This window comes from Heloderma suspectum, chromosome 1, assembly GCF_057233095.1.
Source record: "Heloderma suspectum isolate Gila_16-S chromosome 1, 16-S_ref, whole genome shotgun sequence".
Taxonomy (NCBI): domain Eukaryota; kingdom Metazoa; phylum Chordata; class Lepidosauria; order Squamata; family Helodermatidae; genus Heloderma; species Heloderma suspectum.
This window is the reverse complement of record NC_139458.1, coordinates 166,291,564-166,304,996: the sequence shown is the minus strand read 5'-3', so window position 1 is coordinate 166,304,996 and position 13,433 is coordinate 166,291,564. Positions and strand designations below refer to the sequence as shown.

Here is a 13,433-nt window from a genome sequence, read left to right as displayed (position 1 = left end):
CAGCTCCTAGTCCAACACTCTTGCCACTACACCACACTGTCATGGAAAAATAGCTCCCATTTAAATATTTAAATGGAGTCTTAATTACCAGGCTTTCTACATGTATGTTACATTTAGGTCAAGAAATATTAATATTCCTAATATCAGGAAATATATTCCTATACAAGGAATATATTTCCTAACATTCCCCGTACAGGAAGTTATAATTATTTTTAAGCAATGGGTGCAGTTTCACATACAGTGCTATGGTTCTTCTAGGGTACATCCTGAATCTGTCGTGTGAGATCAGAACAAAGTAAATTGTGAAGGGCAGCTTTATTGCAGAAGAGATATCCTTGAGGTGGAAAGAAAAGCCTGTTAAGCCCTTTAAAACACACATTCACAAATGGGAAATTTTGTACTAATCCTCAGAGCGTTAATGCTTATTCTTCAAAGAAGAAGAGTAAATGGAAGAGCCATGATACAAAAGAGCGGGAAACCTTACTAATGTTTGCCACATTTTTTTTCTTTAAAAGAGCTATATGAGCAGAAGAGTAATGAGTAGGGTTTCTGTCCCTTTTAAACTATATTATGTGGGGGATGCAGCTGGGACTTCTCCCACCCATTTCTTCCCTGGTTCTCTTGCCTGTCCTTCATCCATATCTGCTGTGTAGGACATCTAGGGTCTTACTCACCACAACATGTAGGGGTTGTAAGAGAAGAAGGAAAAGGGAAGGACTGGGTAGGCTGCTATGTTTATTGCTTGATATGTAGTTTTAAAGGGACATAGCACATCTCCAAGTTGCATCCTGGAAATCCAAGCAAGGAAACTGTCAGTTTGGGGCGGGGGGATTAATTTTAAAAAATTAAACACTCTAAAATTTGTGTACACATAATAATAGGGAACTATGTATGTAGCAACACTGACAACATGGATATTGAACAGTAGGTGCCTGTAGTAGTCACACAACTATACAAGATTTCAGTAGTAGTGATAATAGCAGGGAGAAATCTCATTTAGCTAATAACACTGACATGCATGGATAAATGAAGAACTGAGTTCATTCCATGCATACTTCGTCAAAATGCCATAGTTTCCCACTGTAGTATGTACTCATTCCATCCCCTTCTCTACCATAAAGATTGTGTGTCCTGTCCAAATATGTAGCCTGTACTGTTTGTGGAGTACATGCTGTTTGCCTTTTATTAAGCACCATTCTTAAGTTCTTTGTTTCTGGGAGTATGGGAAAGAAAGATGTGGTGGTGTTGAAGTTTGCCCTTTTACCTAAGCTCTCTTTCCGTACTGATGTGTATGACAGCCTTGCTTTTAAAGGATTTCCAACCTCCTGTTTTTCATTTGTTGCAGTAAGGAGCCATGCATGTGAACTAGACCCATATGGAATGCTGGGGGGATGCTCACACATCTGTTTGCTCAGCATCAGCTATAAAACCAGGACTTGTCGCTGCAGGATGGGCTTCGTCTTGGGAAGTGATGGCAGGTCATGCAAAAGTATGTTATTTAAAATAAAACACTTTGCCAGCGGCTAATATTACAGAGTGGAATTCTGAGTGTTAATTAACATGATCAAGAACAGCAGCAGCCACGCTAACCTCAATTGTTAGTCGGTAGAATGTGCTTGGCAATATGCACCTGCCATATTACACGCATGCCGTTTTTATTTCCTTTTAATCTGTTTGGCAGGGTCTTGGACCTGCAGAAATAGCAGTGAATAGATTAGTCTTGTAACAGAAATGTTCTAAACAACAACAGCAAAACCCTTTGAAATCTTCTGCTGTCTCTTGTTATCCTTACCTCCTACAATGTGCTATTGTGATGGTCTTTGTCTTAATCCTACAAAATCCTTCGCAAGCTACATTAAGGGCTCTTGGCCATCATTAATTTGTAACCTTAAAATATCGAAGTACTTCTTGATTCTTGATTTACATATTGTCCATTTAAAGTAAGCTGGATTTGGCCCAGGCAAATGATAGAAAGCTATTTCAGTCCATTTGAGTTTCGCCAGAATCATGTTGATCCAGAGCCAACAACAGTAGTTTTACATTCCTGATATTTTGCTAAATTAAAACATTCAGGTAACTTTGTAGAAGTATTTTCCTTATCTCAAATTTTTGATGTGGTCCACAGTAGTTATATTTGTCTGTTTATGTTTATTCTGTAAACATTTTTGTGCTGCATTTTTGTCAATGACCTTCAAGGCAATTTTTAAAACCAGAATTTAAAGATATTAAGCTATGAAAAGTGAAACCTATGTAAGAAGAACCAAAAGACAAACTGCAACAACCAAAATCTGAAAGCTGCACAATTAATTTAACCCAAAGGCATTCTTAGATACCCAAGGTTTGGCTGCTTGTGTTTCAGAGTGTATTTTGAAAGGTGAGCAGTGAAGACTATCCCACAGCCTAATAAGTGCAGTTGACACTGGATCTAAAAAAACATGTGAAGGGTGGAATCCTATGCATGTTTAATCTGTAGGATTTTTTTCAGCCTAAACAAGCATACGATTGCACCTCAGTGGTGTTAAGTGGAAGGTCCTAAAATCAAATGGCAGAATCTATATAAAGGGTGCCCTATATAGAAAGGGATTCCTTCATACTATTTTCAAGGCCCTGACTTAAAAAATTGCCAAGGTTTTAACAAACAAACAAACAACCATTATGATTGGCATTTGTACATTATATATTTTATGTTGACAGAATACATCATTTGTGTTTCAAATAATTGAAAGCATAATCCTTTTCTTTGCATTGCTTTTCTTCAGACTCCAGCTTTAATGGAAAGATCTGGCATAGTATCGTCAATTTTCTGAAGTTTACAGTATTGTTAGAGTTAATGTCAGTCAGTAGATCCTAATGAATTGCAAAATGCTTGTGAGATTATAAAGGCCCATTTTACACACGCTATAATGTTATCCTATGATCTATTCAGTTTTTGAAACATGTATTGTTACAGAAAAGGCAGTGATTAATTAGATATAACTCAGTCACAGAAGTAATTTGTGTTTTAATTAAGATAATGCAATTAACCAGTCATCTTGAGTTTAGATACATTCAGAGTATTTGAGAGCTTAATTTTAGGTATTGAATTTTTAAAAATCCACTAATTGTACCAGTTAATTAAAGAGTGACAGTATTCAGTGTAAAGAAATTAGGCAGCATTGGTGGTTTATGTTTGTAATCTTTCTTATGCAGGACCAAAGAATGAGTTGTTCCTGTTTTACGGGAAGGGCCGCCCGGGAATCATCCGGGGAATGGACCTGAATACCAAAGTAGCTGATGAATATATGATCCCCATCGAAAACCTGGTCAATCCTCGAGCTCTGGACTTTCATGCTGAGACCAATTACATATACTTTGCTGATACTACAAGCTTCTTGATAGGACGTCAAAAAATTGATGGCTCAGAGCGTGAGACAATCTTAAAGGATGGTAGGTGGAGCTTGCAAGGATTTCACTAGAGGGAAGGAAATGGAAAGTTTCACTCAAGCATTTGCAGGAACTTAGCATCTACTTAATTTTGTTTCCTTACTTTAAATCACTTTGCAGCCCCTACTTTAATGGCCAAACATTTTGCTAGGGTTTTGTATTTTTATTGTTTCAAAAATAATGTTGTTATTCCACAAAAATCCTTCAATAGCTGCCAAAGCACTGTTGCATGGTGCTTTTTACAGTTAGTATAATTATTTCTCTTTAGTGTATTGTTGGTTTTTGGCATACGCTGCATGTCCAAAATACCCTCAGAGAGGCTTTTCCCAACTAGGGATGTATGAACACACCCTGTCTGGGTTTTCCAGGAAACTTCCTAGCCCCTGCCTGCTTGCAGGTCCCCAGACCATGCTTGAGCCCCTCTCATGCTTGGCGAGCAGCCCACACTCACCCTGGCAGTCTCATCAAGCTTTGCAGTCGCCATTTTTACAAAATAAAATGGTGATTGCAACAATGCTCATATTTGCGTATGTGCAAAAATCACTGCCTTGTTGTGGCGAAGGGGCTTGCGTAACTCAGTGAAGCCATAAGCTATGCCGTGCAGGGCCACCCAAGACGGACAGGTCATGGCAGAGAGTTCTGACAAAATGTGGTCCACTGGAGAAGGAAATGGCAACCCACTCCAGTATTCTTGCCAAGAAAACCCCATGGAACGTATCACAAGGCTAAAAGATATGATGCCGGAAGATGAGCCCCTCAGGTCGGAAGGTGTCCAATATGCTACTGGGGAAGAGCAGAGGGAATTTCCAAGTAGCGCCAGAAAGAGTGAAGCGGCTGGGCCAAAGCCAAAAGGACACTCAGCTGTGGATGTGTCTGGTGGTGAAAAGAAAATCCGATGCTGTAAAGAACAATATTGTTTAGGAACCTGGAATGTCAGATCAATGAATCAAGGTAAGCTGGAGGTGGTCAAACATGAGATGGCAAGATTGAACATCGACATCTTGGGAATCAGCGAACTAAAATGGACAGGCATGGGCGAATTTAATTCAGGTGACTATCATATCTACTATTGTGGGCAAGAATCCCTTAGAAGAAATGGAGTAGCACTCATAGTCAACAAAAGGGTGGGAAAAGCAGTACTGGGGTACAATCTTAAAAATGATAGAATGATCTCAGTACAAATCCAAGGCAAACCATTCAACATCACAGTCATTCAAGTCTATGCCCCAACCACTGAGGCCGAAGAAGCTGAGGTTGATCGGTTCTATGAAGACCTACAACACCTTCTAGAACTAACACCAAAAAAAGATGTCCTCTTCATCATAGGGGATTGGAATGCTAAAGTAGGAAGTCAAGAAATCACCAGGATAACAGGCAAGCATGGCCTTGGTGTACAAAATGAAGCAGGACAAAAGCTAATAGAGTTTTGCCAAGAGAACATGCTGATCATAGCAAACACTCTTTTCCAACAGCACAAGAGGCGACTCTACACATGGACATCACCAGATGGTCAATATCGAAATCAGATTGATTATGTCCTTTGCAGCCAAAGATGGAGAAGCTCCATACAGTCAGTAAAAACAAGACCTGGAGCTGACTGTGGCTCAGATCATGAGCTGCTTCTTGCAAAATTTCGGCTGAAATTGAAGAACGTCGGGAAAACCACTAAACCACTCAGGTATGACCTAAATCATATCCCTGATGAATATACAGTGGAGGTGAGGAATAGATTTCAGGGATTAGACCTGATAGACAGAGTGCCTGAGGAACTATGGACGGAGGTCCGTAACATTGTTCAGGAGGCAGCAACGAAATCCATCCCAAAGAAAAAGAAATGCAAGAAAGCAAAGTGGCTGTCTGATGAGGCTTTACAAGTAGCTCAGAAAAGAAGGGAAGTGAAAAGCAAGGGAGAAAGGGGAAGATATACCCAACTGAATGCAGAGTTCCAGAGAATAGCAAGGAGAGACAAGAAGGCCTTCTTAAATGAACAATGCAAAGAAATCGAGGAAAACAACAGAATGGGAAAGACTAGAGATCTCTTCAAGAAAATTGGAGATCTCAAGGGAACGTTTTGTTCAAAGACGGGCATGATAAAGGACAAAGAAGGCAGCGACCTAACAGAAGCAGATGAGATTAAGAAGAGGTGGCAAGAATACACAGAAGAACTATACAGGAAAGATCTGAATGTCCCTGATAGCCATGATAGTGCGGTCACTGAACTTGAGCCGGACATCCTCGAGAGTGAAGTCAAGTGGGCCTTAGGAAGCATTAGTAACAACAAAGCTAGCGGAGATGACAGTATTCCAGCCGAGCTATTTAAAATCCTAAAAGATGATGCTGTTAAAGCGCTGCATTCAATATGCCAACAAATCTGGAACACTCAACAGTGGCCACAAGACTGGAAAAGGTCAGTTTACATTCCAATTCCAAAGAAGGGCAACGCCAAAGAGTGTTCAAACTACCGCACAATTGCGCTCATTTCACATGCCAGCAAGGTGATGCTCAAAATCCTACAAGCTAGGCTTCAGCAGTATGCGAACCGAGAACTACCGGAAGTACAAGCTGGGTTTAGAAGAGGCAGAGGAACTAGAGATCAAATCGCCAACATTCGCTGCATCATGGAGAAAGCAAGAGAATTCCAGAAAAACGTCTATTTCTGCTTCATTGACTACGCTAAAGCCTTTGATTGTGTGGATCACAACACACTGTGGCAAATTCTTAAAGTGATGGGAGTACCAGACCACCTTACCTGTCTCCTGAGAAACCTGTACGAGGGTCAAGAAGCAACAGTAAGAACCAGACATGGAACAACCAAGTGGTTCAAAATTGGGAAAGGAGTACGACAAGGCTGCATATTGTCACCCTGCTTATTTAACTTATATGCAGAGTACATCATGAGAAATGCCGGGTTGGATGAATCAGAGGTCGGAATTAAGATTGCTGGGAGAATTATCAACAACCTCCGATATGCAGACGATACCACCCTAATGGCAGAAAGTGAAGAGGATCTCAAGAGCCTCTTGTTGAGGGTGAAAGAGGAGAGTGCAAAAGCTGGTTTGAAACTCAACATTAAAAAAACTAAGATCATGGCATCTGGCCCCATCACTTCCTGGCATATAGAAGGGGAAGAAATGGAAGCAGTGACAGATTTTACTTTCTTGGGTTCCAAGATCACCGCAGACGGTGACTGTAGCCATGAAATTAAAAGACGCTTGCTCCTTGGGAGGAAAGCTACGGCCAACCTAGACAGCATAGTAAGAAGCAGAGACATCACCTTGCCGACAAAGGTCCATCTAATCAAAGCTATGGTTTTCCCAGTAGTAATGTATGGCTGTGAGAGCTGGACTATAAGGAAGGCTGAGCGCCAAAGAATTGATGCTTTCGAACTGTGGTGCTGGAGAAGACTCTTACGAGTGCCCTGGACTGCAAGGAGGTCAAATCAGTCCATCCTAAAGGAAATCAACCCTGAGTGCTCATTGGAAGGACAGATAATGAAGCTGAAGCTCCAATATTTTGGCCACCTAATGTGAAGAGAAAACTCCGTGGAAAAGACCCTGATGCTGGGAAAGACTGAAGGCAAAAGGAGAAGGGGACGGCAGAGGATGAGTTGGCTAGATAGCATCACAGATGCAATGAATATGAACTTGAGCACGCTCCGGGAGAGAGCGCAGGACAGGAAGGCCTGGCGTGCTATGGTCCATGGGGTCACGAAGAGTCGGACACGACACAAAACTGTTGTTTTCGTGCTGCAACAGCATCAACTGTATTGGCAGGCTGGACCCCCTTTTGCATCCACCACAATGCACATGTGTGTGTGTGTGTGTGTGTGGGGGGGGGTGCTATCTCAAGCTCCAGGGATGAGGTAGAGTTAGTGCTTTGCCAAAATCTGTCCTCCAATTTCCAGAAAGTTTTCTTCCCCCATGAAAGGGGCTTCCTTTGTTCTCTGTCATTCTCAGGACAGTCTATCATTTATGCTAAATTTCTTTGGGTGGTGTTTTTGAGCTTACCTCTTCACAGCTAGCCTTCCAGGCTGACTGCACTTCATGATCTGAAAAAGCCCTAAGGGAGGAATTAGCTCATGATGCCTTCCACTGGGCTCCAATTGAAATGTAGGGAGCTGAAGAGGCTACAGGCTGCGAAAGAGATGGCAATGAAAGAGATGTACAATGAAAGACAGGCCATGTGCTCATTCTTCAGCCACCTCCTAAGTAAGGGAAACACAAGAAACCCAAACCCAACCCTTGAGAATGTCTCCAAAATTTCTTCAGTATTGAATTTCTTTTCAAAAGCAATTTCTCTTCTATCAAGTTCAATGAGAATGGTCGAAAAACATGTGGGAGACATTTTTGGCACAGCCCTAGTTTTTCCCAGTTATCCCACCTTAAAAAAAAAGATTGGCGATAAACTGGAATATAACACACACACACACACACCCCGCCGCTGTTATTTCCATAGTATGTAGTGCTGGTGTACTGTGACAATTCTGCCACTAGATGGTACTATTTCATTGAAAAATATAGAAAGTCCCGTAAGGCTGCTGAGAAAGGGCGTTTTCAATTCCACCTTACATTGGTCATCTAAAGGAGCCAATCCTAATTGCGCCATAGAAACAGAAGCAAAATGCTCTGGTAAAGCTGCAGGATTTTCTGTTAATATAGAGACAGCCACAGTCAATCTTCCAAGCACTTTCACTGATCAGAAGATTATGTCTAGACACACATTCCAAACAAAAGCATTTCAAGCTCTACTACTTAAGTTACAGCAGAATTCCTTGCTTGCTAATCTCATTTGCTGTTCTTCATGTCCCTGGCTGAGCTGATCAAACTACAACACTGTGGCCATTTTTGTGCCTTGATCCTTTTTTTTTCATGAACATTTTGTTGCATGTTTAGCCTGTAGGATTTCTTCTGTCTAAACAAGCAAGAGAGTGAGTAGAGGAAGTCTGAAAGTCTGGTGTTTGGATAATGCTTGTGAGTAGTTTCTCTGCTGTTTTTACTTCTGCATAAACATACATAAGGATAGTATCCAATAGGGTCCATGTGTGCACGGCCAGCCCCATCGCTCCCCAGTCTGCATGCACGCAGCCCTAATATAGTGCTTCTGGGGGCAAGCACTGACACCAGCAAAAATGCTCATTTCTGATTTTCTGGAAGGGGTGCATGTACACACGGCCCCTACTGGATACTACCCTATGATTGGGCTATGCAGATTAAAGTTGCAATCATTTGGGTTGCACACTGCCCTTGATGATCATACGCCCCCAAACTTGGAGGCTTACAAGCATCCTATGCAGGGTGGAAGGAGCGGCGAGGTGATCTTCACCGCCCCATCCTATGGCCCCGCATTTTTTGCTAGATGGGCTTTTTTGCCCATCTAGCTACAGCATTTCAGAGGAGGAGGGAAGAAGGCTGGCTGAGGCTCAGGATAACTTGTATCCTGGCCTCTCCAGTCTCCTCCCCTCCCACCAGAACACTCCCCTTTCCCCCTCTCCAAGGTTGAGTTTCTGACCTCAGAGGCCATCCAGTACAGTTCTTTCTGCGCTGGCTGCAAGGGGGAGGTCAGATCTCTGATTCCCCCCTTCGAGATCAGAGCGCTCTCCCTGACCTTGGATTGGGGAATCCAAAATATCCCATGGCCTCTCAGATGCTGTCTAGAGACTATAGGATTGCTCCCTAAGATAATCTTTGGGAGAGGATTGGGTTGTAGGTCTGGTGTTCTGAGAACACTTGAGGATAGTAATTGTTTCCAATGTGTTTGGTGAGCTGGAAGGGAAAAAGAAAATACTAGTGGATTTGTGGTGTAATGTACTTTGTGCATATCTGACATAGTATTTAAGTAACTATTCTTCTGATATCTACACTACAAAAAAAGAAGTTCAGCTCTGTTATTTCAGGTTGCAGCTTCCAGTTGTGCTGGAATTAGGGATGGTGGAGGATTTCTCCCCGAATCTTCGGGGGGCTGAGCGCCAACGCATTCGGCCCCCTGAAATCGGTGGTGAAATTCTCCACCACCACCCCCGCCACCCCCAGGATGGGACTTACCTTTGGCGAATGTCCCTCCCGGCGGCGGGTCCCGGCGGCGGTTCGTTGTCCTTTTGTTGGGGGCGGGGGCGGCAGCCAGTCTTCCAACTGGCTGCCGCCGCCGCCATTACAAAGTGTAAAAAACAAAACCCATTATAGGCTACGTGACGATTTACGTAGCCTATCACGGCTGACTTTGCAAATCTAGCCGTGATAGGCTACGTTAATCGTCACGTAGCCTATCACGGGGGTGTTGTTTTTTTTTTTTACTTTTATTGGAATGGCGGCGGCGGCAGCCGGTCGAAAGACCAGCTGCCACCCCCGCCCCTGACGAAGACCTGACGAACCGCCGCCGGGACCCGCCGCCGGGAGGGACATTCGGGAAAGATAAGTCCCGTCCTGGGGGGGCTGCGGGGGGTGGGGGGGCGTGGAGAATTTCTCCCCGAAACTACTTCAGGGGACCAAACACGTTGGCACTCGGCCCCCCGAAGTTTCAGGGAGAAATTCTCCCCCATCCCTAGCAAGATTTGCTTTCCCTCTTACGGCTTGGGATCAATTTGCATGAAAATAGCACATATTGTACAGGTTTCCATGAGCAAATAACCTGCCAAATCTTGGGTTAGGGAGTTATGATGACTGAAAAACGGTCTGAAGCTTTCCTTTTTGTTTTTTCCTCAAATGATACTTACAGCCCTTCTAAAAGCACTCTGTGATTGGAAATAAAAAAGTAAAAGCCAGTAAAGTTATTCCCTGGTTAAAAGCTAGAGCTTGCAGTCACTACACTCCCTCCTCCCTGCCCTTATATGGATGGCTATGGAAAACATAATGTTTTTAAAAGAGACAGTTCGAGTCTATTTGAGTTTTCTGGGACCCCCCCAAAGCTCCACAGCAGCCCTGAGGATTCAGGAGCAGCAAAATTCAATTTGCGGTGCCACTGAGGACATTTGCTACACCTTAAAAGAGCCTCGACTCTCTCCAAGGTGGCCTGGTTTAGCTCAGTATTGTCCAAACTGAATGCACACCCCTCCCATTTAGGTAAGATTAAGAAGGAGAAAGCTCTTGGTAATGTACAGTAAAGCTTTATAAACTAATGCTTTTGTGGACACAGTAAATAATAGTCTCATCACTTGAAGATTCATTCAAGATCACTTCTCCATGCAAATACTATCAGGAAAAGTAATCTGGCAAGACTTTTCCACTTCAAGAAATGTCATACCAATCTGCCCACTCATTTCTTTAGCACCACAGGGCACATGCAAGATCATCTGTGGAACAGATTCCCCAATGCATATGTTTAATTTGGCTATGTGGAGTAGGGATGTCTGAGAATTTCTCCACAAATCTCCGGGAGGCATTGGCATTTGGCCCCCTGAAATTGGTGGGGAAATTCTCCCGACACCCCCCGCCCCCCCGGGATGGGACTTACGTCGTGCGAATGTCCCTCGCAGTGGCGGGTCCCAGAGGCGTTTCAGTGGCGGCGGGTCTTCCAACCGGCTGCCACCGCCGCCATTTCCAAGTAAAGTAAAAAAAAAGAAGTGATAGGCTATGTAAAGATTTACGTAGCCTATCACGGCTGACTTTGAAAATCAAGCTGTGATAGGCTACGTAAATCTTTATGTAGCCTATCACTTTTTTTTTTTTTACTTTACTTTTTTCTTTTGCGGCCGGGGAGACGGGGTGCTCCCCCCTGGCCAGAATTTCGGCGGGGAGGGATGGGGCGCCTCCACCCCAGCCAGAATTTCAGTGGGGAGGGGCAGGGCGCCTCCCCACCCGCCAAGAATTTCGGGGGGAGAAACGGAGTGCCTCCCCCCCACCCGAAAAAAGCTGCGGGACCAGGTAAGGGACTTCATCCATCCCTAATGTAGTAACTAATAGAACAGTGATTACACAAAAAAAGGTGTACATGGTTTGGGTTGAGGGGGAAGTTCAGTGAACCCCCTGCCCAGAAGTCGCCACTGGTGACTGAGACATCTCTCAGAACTCAAATCTCTGAAAAGGTCATTCCAGGTGCTTCCAGGAATATAACTTAAATACATCTAAAACTGACAGGATTCTAAATGGTTCATACTTTTGTGGTCTAAATAATTATCAAGAGGCTGTTACCTAGGCAATGCAGTATACTCACCTGATTTACAAAGCCTTTTTCCTCTGTTGCTGTGATAGCGGCATTCCTTCTTCTGAAATCTCTTATAACGTTAAAGTAACATCGTTCTCATATCTGCACTCTGCTTCATTAATCCATGCTCTATCCACAGCTGCTGTGCCCAGATAATTATTGTGAAGATATTAGAGGGAAGGAGTAGAAGAGTTTTGTTTTTAAATTCAACCAGTAGACTTGCTGTGATTTGGGTAGCCATAGATTCTCCAACTTTTTCCTTTCATTTTCTATTAGAAGAATAGAAGTTATTAAATTTTCTGAATATTTTTTCTCAGTAGGGATGCTGAAGATGGTACAAACACAGTACTGCATTTGAATACTTTATTTAAGGACTCCGCATTACTATAAAAATATTCAGGTGTACATATCTGTGTATTAAGAAGAATATGAATGAGAACATGTGTAGGATAATGTTCACATCTGTTAGCAATGGAAGACACATGTAAAACTACTAGGGGTGGACGAAAGGCACTTACCTTTCGTCGAAGCTTGTTCGCGGTGGGGGGGAGGCGCTTCGCAGCTCCCCCCACGAAGTTCAGGCCGGGGGGGAGGCTTCCCGCCTCGCCCCGGCCAAAATTCAGGCCGGGGGGGAGGCTTCCCGCCTCGCCTGGCCGAAATTCAGGCCAGGGAGGAGGCTTCCCGCCTCACCCGGCCGCAAACTCCATTTTTTTAAAAAAAAACGCCCCCGTGATAGGCTACGTGACGATTAACGTAGCCTATCACGGCTAGATCTGCAAAGTCAGCCGTGATAGGCTACGTTAATCGTCACATAGCCTATCACGGGTGACTTTAAAAAAAAAAACAAATGCGTACACTAATGGCGGCCCCCATAGGGAGCCGCCATTCGCGTTCCTTATTTAGTCGCTGTAGTCTACGTAAATGTTTACGTAGACTACAGCGACCAAATAAGGAACAGGAATGGTGGCTCCCTATGGGGGCCGCCATTATCCGTACGCGCTTTTTTTTTTTTTTAAAGTCACCCGTGATAGGCTACGTGACGATTAACGTAGCCTATCACGGCTGACTTTGCAAATCTAGCCGTGATAGGCTACGTTAATCGTCACGTAGCCTATCACGGGGGCGTTTGTTTTTTTTTTCTTTTCTTGGAATGGCGGCGGCGGCAGCCAGTCGAAAGACCAGCTGCCGCTCCCGCCCCGCTCGAACACCCGCCGAACCCCCGGCCGGACCCGCCGCCGGGAGGGGCATTCGGCGAAGGTAAGTCCCGTCCTGGGGGGGGTGCGGGGGGTGGGGGGGTGCAGAGGATTTCTCCCCGAAACTTGTTCGGGGGGCCGAACATGTTGGCGCTCGGCCCCCCGAAGTTTCGGGGAGAAATTCTCCGCCATCCCTAAAAACTACTAGAAATGTTTCTGTGGTCTCAAGAACAGTTGTATGGAACTCTTACATTTTCACGTAAGATTCCTTCCAAGTTTTATGCTGTCTAATAATGAAAGCAGCAGAGCCCAACAGAGAGGTGACCCATCATAAGATGAAAGATACTGATCAAATTACATGGGTTAAAGTAGGGCATAGATTGTATTCTAAACTCTTGACACCATACAATTTGGTAGGTAGATAATGTAATAATCGAACACATGTAATGTTATATTGTCCTGGACACGTAATCTCATTTTAATTGATTGAACACTACACTTAAAAGACAATTTACTGGTTCTGAATTCTGATACATCCACCCCATTTTATCTGACAACATATGGTCTGGATACTTTTAGTGAATGTGGAGAATGACACAGAAATTCCAACGGTGGTTGTAATCCAATCAATGCTGAGCCATTCTAAGCCTTAGATTTAAACTATAATCTTGTTAAAATTAA

General features: G+C 43.7%; 1 protein-coding gene across 1 annotated transcript in view; it reads left to right on the top strand.

Annotated features, from left to right (window-relative positions):
- The window catches only part of LRP1B (LDL receptor related protein 1B), a 1,474,154-nt gene that overhangs the window by 953,321 nt on the left and 507,400 nt on the right, over nt 1-13,433 (top strand). The window contains exons 11-12 of the mRNA XM_084809602.1: nt 1,346-1,489; nt 3,190-3,426. Coding sequence (XP_084665728.1) covers nt 1,346-1,489; nt 3,190-3,426 — 381 coding nt within the window. The remainder of the gene's footprint in view (nt 1-1,345; nt 1,490-3,189; nt 3,427-13,433) is intronic.